Genomic DNA, 14,641 nt, shown 5'->3' with positions numbered 1-14,641 from the left:
CCAACAGTACTTGATGACGAGCTCCATTCAACTATGGTTCTCGGAAATAGATATCATAAATGAAAGCATCAACAAGGCTGCACCCACCTTCCTCGTCGACCCACTTGATGGTGAAGGGCTGGTCCTCGTTGAAGTGACACATCTCCTTCATGTCCTCCTGCAGCAGGTCAAGGGTCATGTGCTGGTCCCAGTATGTTATCATGATGTCACTGGGAAGGGAGGAAAATGGATGGTTAGTCTGTTAGTTAGTTAGTTAGTTTGTTATGTGTCCCGTTGAAGTTACAATTTTCCTTCATGTCTTGCTGAAGCAGATGTAACGCCATGTGCTGGTCCCAGTATGTTATTATGATGTCACTTTAGAGGAAAATATACCATGCATAAACATCAAACCCTGAACATCTGTCATTGGTCATCTATTCGAGACAGAAAGCACAAGTTTTTAATGTCTCCAATATGGCTAAGCACATCAGATCAGACGTATCCTCATCAGTAAGTGTCCTGGGTTCTTTAACGTGCTGGGGTCCTATTACTGTAATACTAAAGTCATTGGTCTGAACAGGACTGGCTATTCAAAGTCAAACATCAAACGGTCGGTTCCGTTCTTGGTGGGGGTTCTCTTATTCAATGGATTACAAGCAAACTAGGGTGCAGAGGTGTTTTGTATCTGTTAATTTCTTACAAATTACAGTAGAATGGATACCAGTCGCCCCCCTCTCCGAGACATGTCCTTCCCCGTTATAAGCTGCCTTGACGCGTACGTGTGGGAGCCTTACCCGTTATAAGCCGCCTTGACGCGGACGTGTGGGAGCCTTACCCGTTATAAGCCGCCTTGACGCGGATGTGTGGGAGCCTTACCCGTTATAAGCCGCCTTGACGCGGACGTGTGGGAGTCTTACCCGTTATAAGCCGCCTTGACGCGGACGTGTGGGAGTCTTACCCGTTATAAGCCGCCTTGACGCGGACATGTGGGAGTCTTACCCATTATAAGCCGCCTTGACGCGGACGTGTGGGAGCCTTACCCGTTATAAGCCGCCTTGACGCGGACGTGTGGGAGTCTTACCCATTATAAGCCGCCTTGACGCGGACGTGTGGGAGCCTTACCCGTTATAAGCCGCCTTGACGCGGACGTGTGGGGAGTCTTCCACGTTCATGGCTGTTCTAGTAGGCATGTAGACCTCCTCACTAGAGCTGGTCCCTCTTATCGCAACACGGGGGCTTCTCACTGGAACACCGGGGTCTGCAAGTTCAAGGGCACAAGAAACACACAAATGAAATGGTGAAGGCAACTTTCATACTCACTGTGTTGCTTGGTCGGTCACTATAATTTTTGTCCATTGTAAAATCCTGATACTCTGGTAATTCTGCCGGGTACCTTAACATACGTTAAGACCTGTCTCTTACCTAAGGTAGGTACTCATTTTCACTTGAATGAGGTGGGGAAGGTCATGTCTAGGGTACCTGGCGTAATAATTCATAAGAGTTGATGTTAGACACCTTCAAAGCCACACTGGACAAATACATGATTAAAACCACCGATTGGTGTACAACTACAGGGTACTGGAGAACTCACAGAGGACAGAGATGTTTATCTATTTATTTATTTAAACTTCAAAACATCTGGCTACTAGTAGCCTACAACGAAGAGAGGCCCGGACTGGAATTGTACAGTTCCTCCCTAGCCGAAGATTCTACTGTAATGTACTGTACTGTACTCTACAAAAAACGACAGGAATTCCGCAACAAAAGTTGAGGTAATTTTCTCACAAAACTGACGAGTTTTTTTTCTTCTTTCCAACACTGTAAGATAACATACAACCTGTTAGAACAAACACGTCTGATCAGCACCAACGCTGACCAGTATAGCACTGAGGAAAAAAAAAGATTTCCATCAAAAGAAAAGGGACGTTTGTCTTTACAAATAACAAAGAAAAGTTTGCCCGATTTTCCTGTTCTGGTAAATAACTTGGACAGATGTATGTTGTATATCGTCTACTGTCAGAGATTTGATCGATCTAAATAGTGATACAAACTGTATTCACCGTACAGTAGGGGCTATGTTCCCAGTCCCAGTCCCGGGCGAGTGGTCTACAGAAACCTGTGAGTCTGCGGTGTCAGCAAGTTATGCCAGAAAACGCGACATTTCTGCCGATTTCTGACGGAAATTGTTGAACACTTCACACCCAAACATCCCGGTACATCCAAGATGGCGGCCGGACTACCCCACGTGATGTGTCTGAACCAATCACAGACCGGATTAACAGATTCCAGGGATGATACCATAATTCGCCAGGAAAATGGGGGAGATAAATGTATTTACAATAACATAATAACGTGTAAAAATATCAAATATTCACAGATATTAGTTAAACAGACATATTTTTTTCACTATGAATGTCTGTATCTTACTCCATTTTATAAGATAACTTGTAGCTTTTAAGATGTACCGTTATCGTGAATGGACTATTCCCAAAATTACAGGAAGTGAGTGTCAAAGGATGGAGACTGACTAAAAACTTAGGAATTCCGGATCCTCTGGAATCTCGGCTTATTATGGAATTTTTCAATCTGGTGGTTTTTCAGTAACTCAAAAGAAGTATGCATGGTAAACGGGTTATTCTGTTTTCAGGGCTGTCCCTTTGAGTATTTGTGTTTGCACAATTCAAGAAGTTGTAGATGTTTTTTTGTTTGTTTGTTTGTTTGTTTTATTCAGATCTCCATTAGTGTTCAATTTACACTTAATGGATATTTCTGATACTTGTATTTGTTAGGGGCCTTAGGTTTTACTAAAATTAAATGATTAGATTTTGGGCCCCCCTGACGACTTACCATCTTACTGCAGCTGGACTTCCGGTTGTGGTTTCTAATGTTCTGTACATGGTACGGTCATGATTTTTTGATGGCAGATAGGCTCATACACAGATGGATAATGTTAGCTACTGGCAGCAATGATACAACGCGATGATACTAGAATAGAATGACTAAATGACTTCAGAGGCAGAGCTCTTAGCCTCTGTTGCAGACTCCTTCCGGCTGTTTTCATTTTCTAAGTAAGGCCAGTTTTACTATTACATTTTTTTCTTGTTGTTGGCCAGCAATTAGAAAAAAATGTAATAGTATAAAAACAATAACTTGAAAAAGAAGCAGCCGAGAGGAGTCTGCATCGGAGGCTACAGAGCTCTAGACTAAAAGCATAACGGGTCTCCAGACAATGACACCACCTTAAACAAAAGGCTCTCAGACTCCTTGCATACTTATATCATCGCAACGAACCGATTCTAGGTACAGTCAGTCCGTGGACAGAATTGAAATCGTTCTTAACTAAATTAGACAACTCCAAGTATTTTTAGAATCATCGATTTTTTCTATGCACGTTTGTTGACACTTCCACCCGTTCCTCCTAGCTTGTGTTGGCTAAATATGTCCTAGTGTTGTGAGACAGTCGTGAAACATTTACACCTATATCCTGAACTCTGACCTCCGAACAAATTTACGTACAAATCTTTCTGATCCAATTCTCATAGTCTGTATTTAAGTATTTTAAGGACATTTATTGATGTATAACTGAGTTGTATGACCAATTTTAATGTTAAGTTAAACTGTATCATAACTTAGTTAAGTGTAATTTTCTATTTATACATTTGTGTTTTTGTCCCTGTAAATGTTGGCTCTCGAAATCAGCCATGCTGCCTGAGAGACTGTGTAGTGTCTTGTTACATTTGCAAATAAACAAACAAAAGCATAATGAATTTGCTACAAATTTGATGTTATCAGAGCACAGTACAATATTTGACTAACTACTGTCAATATAGTAATATAATTTAGTCGTTACCACTGGAAAAATACAATGAAACTCAGTCGTTTCGGGCGTCTGAGTTTCATTGTACATGTATTTTTTCCAGTAGTAACGATTAAATTATATTACTCTATTGCTGACCTGGATGATTAACATTCACAAACGTACTGTCAATATATGGTAGAGGTGGCTTGGAACCTTTTTGGAACAATTGAGTATCAGACAGTTATTTTGCAGCTTAAGGCTAAGGCATGTTAGTTGTTAATGTGTTTTGCATAAAAGATCATAAAACACGCGTGCGGAGCCGATCCCTACATCTGCTTTGAGACTAAATGCTGCCTCCTTGCAGGTTAGTGTAAAACTGCAGGTGCCGACCTGCTGGCTTGGCGAATACCTCCCGACTTCCATATTTGGCAAAGAGCAGAACTCCGCGCGCTGATTGGTCAGAAGATCACAAGGTGCCCGGATGAGCCGCCATCTTGGACTTGGTGGAAATAGCTCCGGATACCTTCCTCCTCGACTTTTCAACGTTTCTCAAGATCGGACGGCTTCCAAGACCCCAGAATGGTAGGGAACACGCTCCTTAGCTGGCGATAGAAATATTACGACGACGCAGCGTCTTACGACGTGTCTTAGAAGTAATGGAATGTGAAGCAGGCGGGTGTAATTCCTGTAGAGGGGGAGGGTGGGTCCGTGGACCTGATAAAGGGGGGAGGGGGGCATGTTTAGGCAATCGAGATGTTTCTGTCAAAAATATGTTTCTGTTCGATCATTTATATCCAACCTTTCAAATCTGTTGCACTATTAAGAAGGGTGGTCCTTACATATGATAGATTTGTAACAAGAGGTTGTCTTTTACTGAATTTTGAGCCTGTTTTTCTAGTTTGTGATAGCCCGATAAAAGTGAGTGTTGCCTGTCGGAGCTCAGCTGTTCCCTGGTGGAGAACAAGCAACACGTCCGACCCTGTCTAGTGCTCGCTGCACCGCTAAATATAGTAGACATCCTGATAACACCTCATACTTACAAACCATACCCCGTATTCACCATGAAAAAGCTACAGACCTGAACCTTGTAATGTCAGTGACATCATATGTGTGTGACACATCATGTGAACAAACATTCTCGAGGAAATCTTTGTCACTGTTTATCTAAGGTTAGACATAACATTAACAGTCTAGAGAGATGACTGGCTAGATCAGGGCCTCGTCTTTCAAATGCGTGAATTTTTAAACGCTTTTAAGCTATGGAATGGAAAGACATGATTTTGAACTTCTCTAAAATTTAATGTCAGTCGTCTGAATCTGATGAAACTACAGAAAGACCAAAAGATGATTCTCTTAATTCATCACAAACGGTGTCACCCTGACTTAATTGTCTGTTTGTTATGTTGTGATCTAATTAGACAAAGTCTGCATGTAAAATATTATATTTGATGACATTGCATCTCCCATTATTTGACTAATTCTACAGTCACCATGGCCCAGGGGGATGTTATTATGTCTGTGTTCCTTTTGAGGTAATAGTTGAATATCAATGTGACAACGTCGATGAATGTTAGACAGCCAGGTAATGAGGTACTCAAATTATTTATACAAAGGTTACAACTTACTCAAGAAACTGTACATGTATATGTACTGGCCGACAGGGCCTTCCAAGGAAAACAAAGGTTTACTACTACTACTACTACTGGATAAGTTCTGTCAGACAGCATCCACTGTCTTTCCTCAGTGATTTACCTTTTACAAAACTTATCCAGTTGCTTGAGTAATTTTGTATCATTGTGACAAGTTTATTGGTATATCACATCTTTTTTATTGTTGCATGGACTGTTAATTTACCAAATTATGCGAAAAATGATAACTGCAATAAGTTTTGCCATTTTTGTATTCTATGTTAATTGTTTAATGATAGAAAGCTGTGTTACCAATGATTTCAACATGTTTCAACAATGGATTTTTGTAGGAAAAATGTTTCAAACCATTAATTTTCAACTTTAAATGCATTGATGAATGGGGAAAATGTAACAGTTAGCAATATAATGAAGCATCAAGGTATCAATGTTAGACAAGGACTAACTGTTGGATGAGCATTTTGGGTTCATTCATACCCTGAATTCTACATGCAATCTTTTGTTATTTCTTTAGAAAAAAAGAAGAAATGAAGTGGCAAATCTCAACCATTCACTTACCGGTGAATGGTACCTAAACTTGAATTTGTACCAGAATTTACAGTAACAGGTCCTAGTTCCTTTTTTAGACTGACTTACACTCCACTAGCTGGTTTATCATCTGTTGTTCCCCGTCTCGCGGGGGTTAGACATTCTTGCAGATTTTCCCTTGTTTTTGCCTAGATCTGATGTGGGGTGGAACTCGATACCAGCGAGTACTATAGGAGCACCCTTGCCAGATATAGCTTTAAACACGGTCGACAGGGTGATGTGCAAAGACTAGGTGTGACAGACCGTTCGGTGTAATATAACCAGCTGCTGCCGCGCCGCGTGTCTGCGAAGCTGGTGTGTAACGCCAAAGGGCAGTTATACCGGCTACACAGAAACAGAGAGATACAGATCAACTTCGAATGAAAAGAGCAAGAAATTGACATGCTGTTCTTGTGTGTATCCCAGGCGACTTTAGACTAGCAGCTGCACTGTGCAGACTCCCCCCACAGTAGACAGATTTTAACTGTTATAATCCTGTATTCCAGGCGACCCTAGACCAGCAGCTGGACTGTGCGCTGGACCTGATGCGCCGACTCCCCCCTCAGCAGATCGAGAAGAACCTCAGCGACCTCATCGACTTGGTATGTGCTTATCTCCAAGCAGATGTTGGGGTGAAAGATCGTTATGTTTTCTGACTGCTTCTTTGACAGTAGCTCACCCCAACATCATTTGAACCCATGGCATATGTGTGCTAGAAATATTTTTTTCGGTTACATGTAAAATTGCATGTTGCCATAAATTTTATATGCAAAGTTATATAGTCTACAGTCAGTACTATTAAACACAAAGGCTCAGTAATAAACAAAACAACAGAAAAGGTTTTTGTCCTTTTCCAGCACAAATTTCTTGATCTATGGAAGGTTTTTGGTGGTTAAAACATTTTTAACCACGTCTAGGTTTTTTTTCCACTTGAATCTAAACGTCTTTATAAGCCTTGTTCAGGCCCGGTGTATGTATGTAGGCACTAGCTCTAGTACATGTATGTGCTTACTACTGATGTGTGTTTTCCCAGGTGCCTAACCTGTGTGAAGATTTACTGTCGTCGGTCGACCAGCCGCTGAAGATCGCTCGTGACAAACAAATCGGGAAGGACTACCTTCTGTGCGACTACAACAGGGACGGGGACTCCTACAGGTCAGGCCAGGAGACAATGTTTTGATGTTTGTTTGTTTGTTTATTTGTTTAACCAGAAATACAGTATCGCCTGGCAGCGTTTTTCAACGATTCCTGGGGGGTTCAACCCCTTACATAATAGTACATAGCAACAATAAAATGTCTGGCGTTGTTTCATATGTGAATGTTATACTGTATGTTAGATGGCACCCGACATCGGTAACACTGCCAGGGTGACCTGTGTATTGCTGTGTTTCAATTTTGATAAAATGAAAATAAGTAGAAATAAAATGAGAGAGAAAATATGACGATGTTTTTTTGACGACAGTTTTTATATTCCTTCCTTGTATCATCCCTTTTCTTGTTTAATTTTTTTGGGTTTGTCAACTTTGATGCTACAGCTTTTTTTATTGTCCTGCCAGTGGAGATTTGTTTTGTCCTGTGTACATATATGTATTCCCCTTAATGACCCCTCTTGGTACACCCCTAAATACTTCATGATGCCACCTGTTAAACCTTATTACCTGAGCTCCACAGAATACAACATGTAACATTGATTGAATTCTTTATGTATGATATACCACACTTTTTGATAAACTAGAGTGTTACGCATCAGGCCTGTTCACTGGTTATACAATGCAAACAAGGAAGTGTAAGCAGGCAAATAGTAGTGGACAACCGCAAGTCAACTGTACACACTCAAAGAAACAAGTTGAAAGTTAGAATCCTCCCACACCGTAATTGATGTAAAGGGCGGTGCTAATCCCCGTTTCATAGCCCTGGGCCACACTGTGGTACAATCACTGCAGCAGGGGGCTAGTCCACTGGCAGGGGAGTGTGTTTAACTTCCATACTGTTTCAGAAGTATGTACCATTTTTATAAAGTCTTTGGTATGACTCAATGCGCCTCTTGACTTGTCCAGAAGTGTTCAAACCCAGGGCTTGAACCCAGGCCTTCTGGTCCAAGTAATTTGAACCAGATGTGGCAAGTACTAGAAGCACAGACCACTACACCACCTCAAAGAAACAACGTGAGGCGCATAACATCCCAGTGTTGTTTCCCCATACAGGTCTCCCTGGAGTAATGTATACGACCCTCCCCTCCTGGACGGAGCCATGCCGTCGGAGAGGTTGAGGAAACTGGAGATAGAAGCCAACAATGCCTTTGAGCAGTACAGGGACATGTGAGTACCAGTCCTCATCATTCTGTTATCTGTGTATCAGTGTGGATCTGCAGGAAAGAGCTTTGCAACAGAACTGAGTCAGCTTACAGATGTGACTTATGTGGCAGAGACTGCCATTCTCACATAGGGCTGTATAGCCATAGTCAATGCTGTAGGGTCGATGTGAATTAGGGTTTTACCATGGTCAATACTGACCGACTGAGGCCATAGGAGTGTGGTAATATTTCTTTTAGATACTGTTTGTAGATACAGTGCCCTTGTATTTTTTCAAAAACTTTTACTTGTTACTTTTTGGGAAGGACAAAAATTTCATCCTGTCCGTCCAAAATCTGAACTTCATGACATGAAACTGATGAAAACATATTTTCGTAAGCTTAAAATGACTTGTTTAAGGTAGATCCGCTCTAAGATGGTTACTAAGTCCACATGGAACTTTGTTTTGTCCGTTTGTCTGCAGGTATTTCGAGGGAGGCGTGTCGTCGGTATACCTGTGGGATCTAGATCATGGATTCGCAGGCGTGATCCTGATCAAAAAGGCGGGAGACGGATCCAAGAAGATCAAGGGATGCTGGGATTCCATCCACGTTATAGAAGTTCAGGTAAGGACGGGTTTACTACCGTTTAGCAATGAGAATTTTTGGAGAGTGAGAATAGGATCTTGGGTATTGGTCCTGTTTTTTTAGAAGTCAGAGTCAAGACAAAAAGTTTACACTTGCTGTTTGTTTTTACATGTCCAACAACAAATGAGCTTCAGATGTGTCAGCTGTACTGATGCCTTTGAAGACATTATACAAAAATGGTGTTAAAAGGCTTTACTGCATCCAGTAAAATTTATGGAAGTCCATGAAAGAGTTAATTGATTAAATTTAAAGTAGGATCCGATGTTAACCCAATGTTTTTTGGAAGAAAGAGTTAGAAAATGACATTGGGAAATGACTATCAGCTACCAAAAATGTTCATGTTCGTCTCAAGCTTTACACCTCAAGTTGGCATTTTTACGTCAAGTTTACCATCGTCTGTTGTTTTCTCCTTAAGGAGAAGAGTAGTGGGAGGAGTGCTACTAGCAGACGTCCTCGGTCGTGTTTTGGTTATTTACAGAACAAACCGTACTAATGAGTTTGTTCTGTTGTTGTTTACTAATGAGTTCTGTTGTTGTTTACTAAGGAGTTTGTTATGTTGTTGTTTACAGGAGAAGAGTAGTGGGAGGAGCGCACACTACAAGCTGACCTCCACGGCCATGTTGTGGTTATTTACATAGTTTGTTGTTGTTGTTTACAGGAGAAGAGTAGTGGGAGGAGCGCACACTACAAGCTGACCTCCACGGCCATGTTGTGGTTACAGACGAACAAGCAGGGGTCCGGAACAATGAACCTGGGGGGTAGCTTGACTCGACAGGTGGGTGTTAGAGTTAACATCAACATCTTCTGTTGTCGTGTTGGCGTAACGGTTTGGATGTTTGGCCCATGACCCAGAGGTCCTGGGTTCGAATCCCCTAACATGTCAATAATGTTGTGCACTGAGGAAAGGCACTTTATACGACTTTCCTTGCTTCCCAGGTGTAAAAATGGGTACCAGACTTCCATTCCAGTATTCCATTGTGTAGGGAAAATCATGGTGTAGTGTACTGCAGCAGTAGCCTAGAACTTAGTAGAAGGTCGAGATTTTGCTTTGAATGTGGTAGGTTCTGAGTTTGATTCCCTGGCCGAGTTATACCAAAGACTTTGAAAATGGCACATGGTTACTCTACTTACCACTCACTCAGCACTGGAAAAGAGCATGGGACCTGAACACACAGAGCTACGGTACCAGTGGACTGGATGGCTGTAGTATTATGTGTGCATTTTGTAGGATTGCAGCTGTAGATTTTTTCTTAAGTTAACACTCGGTTTTTGCCTTTTTTCCAGATGGAGTCAGATTCCAATGTTAATGAATCGAGTCCCCACATCGCCAACATTGGCAAGATGGTTGAGGTAAGTCGAGCAGGGCTGTGCATCGTTACCTGTACCTGTATGTACTTGTACCTGTAAAATTAAACATGGGGTCATGCGGTGCAACGGCAGAGCGTTCGGCTCAGAACCAAGTGGTCCCAGGTTCGAATCCTGTCATGTCACCGATCTTGTGCCCTTGGGAAAGGCACTTTACACGACTTTCCTCACCCCACCCAGGTGTAAATGGGTACCTGACTTCGGTTGGGGAAGGTCGTATTGAGGTCACCTGTTGGGGCCGAATGGCAGCGGCCCAGACCCTTGCGGCAGTTACACAAAATGCAAGTGTGGAGCAAATATGTATCTGTTGTGTATTACATGTATGTGAAACCTGTAAACCCTGCATCAATTCAGCACTTGCCATTGCGGTAAATTCTGACCAATAAAAACCATTATTATTATTATTATTATACTTGTACCTGAAGAAACTAAAACACTAGTGAATATATTTTTTGACAATTATAGCACTGAAAATTTAGAAAAATTGTAAATACTCTTGCTTCGAGATTAGAGATATGTTAATCTGCGTGTTTGAAGATCTACCATTGACATGTCTCTATCTTAACACAGGACATGGAGAATAAAATCCGCAACACATTGAATGAAATCTACTTTGGCAAGACAAAGGATATCGTCAATAGCCTAAGGTGAGTTGGCTGGAGTTCATCTTTTCTCATTTTTTTCTCAGTCAAATTGTTTGATAAGTCCTTTAGATATGGAACAGGAACCGATTGATATGTGTATGTACAGGAAGAAGATACTAGTTTTTAGTGATGCCATCCTTTTTGTTTGAGATTTTCAGTTTTCAGAGTCAAGGTGTGGTATTTGATTCACATTATAAGACCACATCAATTTATTTATGTTTGTACAAGAAAAAGCTGTAGCTTGTGATAACTGCTTCCTTTTTATTAGATATTTTCAGTTTTCAGAGGCAAGTGTTTGGTACTGTAAAGGCAGAAATGTTCATGGCGGTTTAATGTTCGCGGTTTTCGCAGCAAAGAACTTAAAACCACCACGAAAAGCGGTTCCATTGTGTGACTGTAGCGCCACTGTTGTTTCAAACACGAACTCAAAACCACCACGAACACACAATTTTTTCCGTACCGTGAAAGTAAATCCCGCGAACTTTCTGCATTTACAGTATTCAGTTCACATGATAAGGCCACATCAATTTATTTCTTTGGCTCTAGACAAATTTAAGTAGCTTTTTTTTAACAATAAGACATGGTATAAACAGACGTATGGGAGGAAACTTGAATATGCAGGTATTCACACCCAGAAACTGTGCCAACTGTGTGTCTGACTTTCCATCAGACTCTGTTAACAAGTTGATTTTCCAGTTCAGTTTTGTCTTTTATATCCTAGAACCAACAAATTAAATTGGTGTGGCCTTGAATACTTCAGCAGGGACAGAAGAATCTTACTAAGGAATGAATGTTATCATACTTTTACTTTTTCTTCTTCTCGACTTTAGGTCGGTTGTGCCTCTGTCGGAGGTAAAACGGTGGAAAGTCCTGCAGAATGAAATAGTCGGGGCCTTAGAAACCCGCAAGATGGAGCAGGGGAAAAAGAAAGAGAGCAAATAGTCGTAGGAACGCAGATGGCTTTTCGTTGTCATTCCAACAGGCTTGTGTGTTAAGTCAGAACAGTTCAGATAGTTTACTGCGTGAAAGTCTTGGATTGGATTGAAAATCTGAAATGTCAGTTAGTTTGTATTGGTCTTCAATTCTAGGCATACATGTAGACAGCATTTTTAAATGCGATTCGAACAGGTTGAAAATCTGAAACGCTAGGTCACTTGTAGTGGTTTTCAATATCAGACATAGACAGCATTTTTTAAATGCAATTCGAACAGGTTGAAAATCTGAAATGTTAGTTCACTTGTAGTGGTCTTCAATATTACAAGACATAGACTACAGTTTTAGATGAAATTTGATTAGTATACAAATGTAGTCTTTGTCCAACAATTTCTCTTCAGACAGTAAAGAAACTTGAAGTTGTTTATCAAGGTGTTTGTTGTTGAGCTAGATCTCTAACCATTCCCTGTTGCCTTGAATAGGAGTTTGCTTATATGGTAATGGATTGACTGCGCAAGTTGTGTGTCAAATATCACAATACTCTTGCAAAGTCAAATCCGACTTAACAGTTCAGTTCAGATCATCTTCTTTTTGGAGGTGACACAAGTGTTTCCATAAGTTCCTGTCGCACGAGACAGATTGAAGTTCCTCATCTTCAAGGCCAACATCCTCTTCGATTACTTTGCATAATAGACAGTTTTTATACTCCAGAAAGTACAGATGTAGCTTAGCTGTTTGGTCGATGCAGGTTTTATCCAACCCTAAAAAAGTTGTGTCCCAAAAGTTGCCTGGTGTTTTGAAAATGTGATCTTTGAAAATTTTCCAAGGATAGGGTCTCAGATACGCAGTAAAGTGAGAGCAATTAGCAACTTCTATAACACCGTATCAAGTCACAAACAACTCTACCACTTGTAGTGCCTAAAACTTAACTTTCTCTGCTTCTCTTACAGACAGATGTGTCTCTGTGTGCTTCTAACAAATAATTTCTTTCCAGTGACAAAATAAATTCAATGACAGGCATTTTTTTTCTATCAGAAACACCTTTGTTTCATTTGTACACGTTTACTTTTCTTTTGCATTTTAGATTAACAGCAGTTGTGTTGTTGTGCTTTTAATTTGTTTGTGTCTCTTTCAGGACAGAGTAACTCTAGCTGTTAAGGACATGTTACATGTTTTGACATTTTAACAGTATTGACTGTTTCTTTTTGTTGTTGACAATTAGAACTATGTGAAACTAGTTCTAACTCTGTATAATGTTATGTTTTATAATCCTTTTTTTCCCTAGCTTTATCTGACGACTTTACGCAATATAATTTTGAAGTTGTACATAGTTGTCAACATTTTGCTTCAACCTTAACATTTGTTTTCGTTTTTTAAAATCATTTTGCTGTGTGTAGCTTGTCATGTTCAGTGTGTAGCTTTAACATGGACTTAACACAAGGTTCACATGTTATCAAAACAATCTACCACTGATTTTAAAACTCAGCCTTTTTGACATTTTGCAGTCATGTGAACCTTGCGTAACTTCGAGTCCACTCACGACGTTGCTAACACTAACCTCTCCTGCTCTCTCTCTTCTCTTCCCTCGCTCCTGCGTAGGTCTGTGGTGCCGCTTCCCGATCAGAAGCAACAGGCTCTACTGAGGCAAGACTTGGCCCAGGCACTTAAGAAACGAGCGGGCAACGACTCCTAGGCAGCTAACCCCTAAACCCTCAGTGTTCCTGTCCATAGTACGCAACGGCAACTTCCCTGTGCAGTTTCCAAAAAAGAAGCAAATATACCAGACTGTCCCCAAACTTATCCTCCAGGTCTTGTGACTTGCACAGTTGAATTGCAACAGAATTTCCTTATAATCATCAACATCAGAGAGGGGAATGAGCTGGGTTTTCTTCTTGGGAAGTCTTAATTATGGCCCCACCAAATTCCAGAGTAACAAAAGCTTGGTTAGTTTTAAGTTTGGCGATCTGTTACTAAACAGCATAGCTGCAAGTAGGGGTGGATACCGGTTCGGCTGGACCGGTTTGGACCGGAAAAACATGCAAGAACCGGGTCAAAAAAAACGAAAGTCGTGAACCGGTTTTTTGGACCCGGAAGTAGGAACAAAGTAGAATATTTAGACATCTCCTCAGTTCTGGCCACAGAAGGGGAAAAATAGCCTTGAATCAAACTAAATTAGCCTGAAATAAGTCCATATTCACCTCTTTCTATAACTGTTGGTTCAGTTTTGGGACGATACTGAAATGTGCTACGAAAAAAACAACATTAAAAGTTACCACACAGCCACGAGGTTGGTGCCGAGGTGCCGAGTATTAGTGCCCATAAACTCGCGTAAATTTTCACTCCAAACGTAAGAATCAGCACTCAAACAAATTAAATATGGGGCAAACAACATCTTTTCTTTCTTGTACAAGTGTATTCAGTCCATTTTTACGAGTTTGGGACGCATTAACCTCCTTGATTGAACCGAGAAATCCTCTAGCGCCAGCAGCGGCGGCCATCTTGCTTTTCTAGTAAGTGGTACCTTCAAGTCGCAAGAGTGCAATTATCAGCCTGCTCACTAGAGGGAGATGCTAGGAGTTAACTATCAAGATCTGTTTTCTCAAGGTGGTTTTCTTCATTAGTTTTATCAAATTTATTTCGAACTCTGGATATTTTATTTAAGGCAATTAATTATGTTTTGATGAAATAAAAAGTGTTGTAAGTCTGCTTGTTAGTTACTGACAGAAAGGAATTGAAAGTAAGTGCAACATTCAAATACATATTGGTTTGA

General features: G+C 40.9%; 2 protein-coding genes across 14 annotated transcripts in view; one reads left to right on the top strand and one right to left on the bottom strand.

The window, feature by feature from the left end:
* The window catches only part of LOC136444014 (protein kinase C iota type-like), an 82,569-nt gene extending 80,332 nt beyond the window's left edge, over positions 1–2,237 (bottom strand). For 6 of the 12 annotated variants that reach the window (XM_066441412.1, XM_066441411.1, XM_066441415.1 and 3 more), the window contains exons 1-3: positions 2,040–2,236; positions 1,102–1,237; positions 88–209 (exon numbers count right to left, since the gene is read on the bottom strand). In XM_066441412.1, the coding sequence (XP_066297509.1) occupies positions 88–209; positions 1,102–1,169 (190 nt within the window). In that variant the 5' untranslated portion in view covers positions 1,170–1,237; positions 2,040–2,236. Of the gene's footprint in view, positions 1–87; positions 210–773; positions 865–1,101; positions 1,238–2,039 lie in introns of those variants that run through there. The other 6 variants (XM_066441413.1, XM_066441423.1, XM_066441419.1 and 3 more) reach the window with 4 other exon arrangements.
* Positions 2,238–4,226: 1,989 nt separating this feature from the next.
* Positions 4,227–13,746, top strand: LOC136442795 (F-actin-capping protein subunit beta). 2 transcript variants are annotated; one of them, XM_066439717.1, is made up of 9 exons: positions 4,227–4,360; positions 6,498–6,593; positions 7,025–7,146; positions 8,196–8,309; positions 8,767–8,908; positions 9,588–9,704; positions 10,214–10,279; positions 10,865–10,941; positions 13,471–13,746. In XM_066439717.1, the coding sequence occupies exons 1-9, from the start codon at positions 4,358–4,360 to the stop codon at positions 13,562–13,564; spliced, it is 831 nt and encodes a 276-aa protein (XP_066295814.1). In that variant the 5' UTR covers positions 4,227–4,357; the 3' UTR covers positions 13,565–13,746. The 2 variants fall into 2 exon arrangements, with proteins under 2 accessions (XP_066295814.1, XP_066295813.1); XM_066439716.1 differs by lacking the exon at positions 13,471–13,746 and adding an exon at positions 11,769–12,312.
* Positions 13,747–14,641: the final 895 nt, after the last annotated feature.

The sequence above is a fragment of the Branchiostoma lanceolatum genome, chromosome 10 (assembly GCF_035083965.1).
Source record: "Branchiostoma lanceolatum isolate klBraLanc5 chromosome 10, klBraLanc5.hap2, whole genome shotgun sequence".
Lineage (NCBI taxonomy): Eukaryota > Metazoa > Chordata > Leptocardii > Amphioxiformes > Branchiostomatidae > Branchiostoma > Branchiostoma lanceolatum.
The sequence above is the reverse complement of the archived record's forward strand: the minus strand, read 5'-3'. Positions and strand labels throughout refer to the sequence as shown.

Bases quoted from the DNA above. Each gene is read 5' to 3' on its own strand.
- LOC136442795 (XM_066439716.1), top strand. The intron at 6,594-7,024 runs GTATGTGCTTAT...GTGTTTTCCCAG, and splicing joins TCAGCGACCTCATCGACTTG to GTGCCTAACCTGTGTGAAGA. The intron at 9,705-10,213 runs GTGGGTGTTAGA...CCTTTTTTCCAG, and splicing joins GGGGTAGCTTGACTCGACAG to ATGGAGTCAGATTCCAATGT.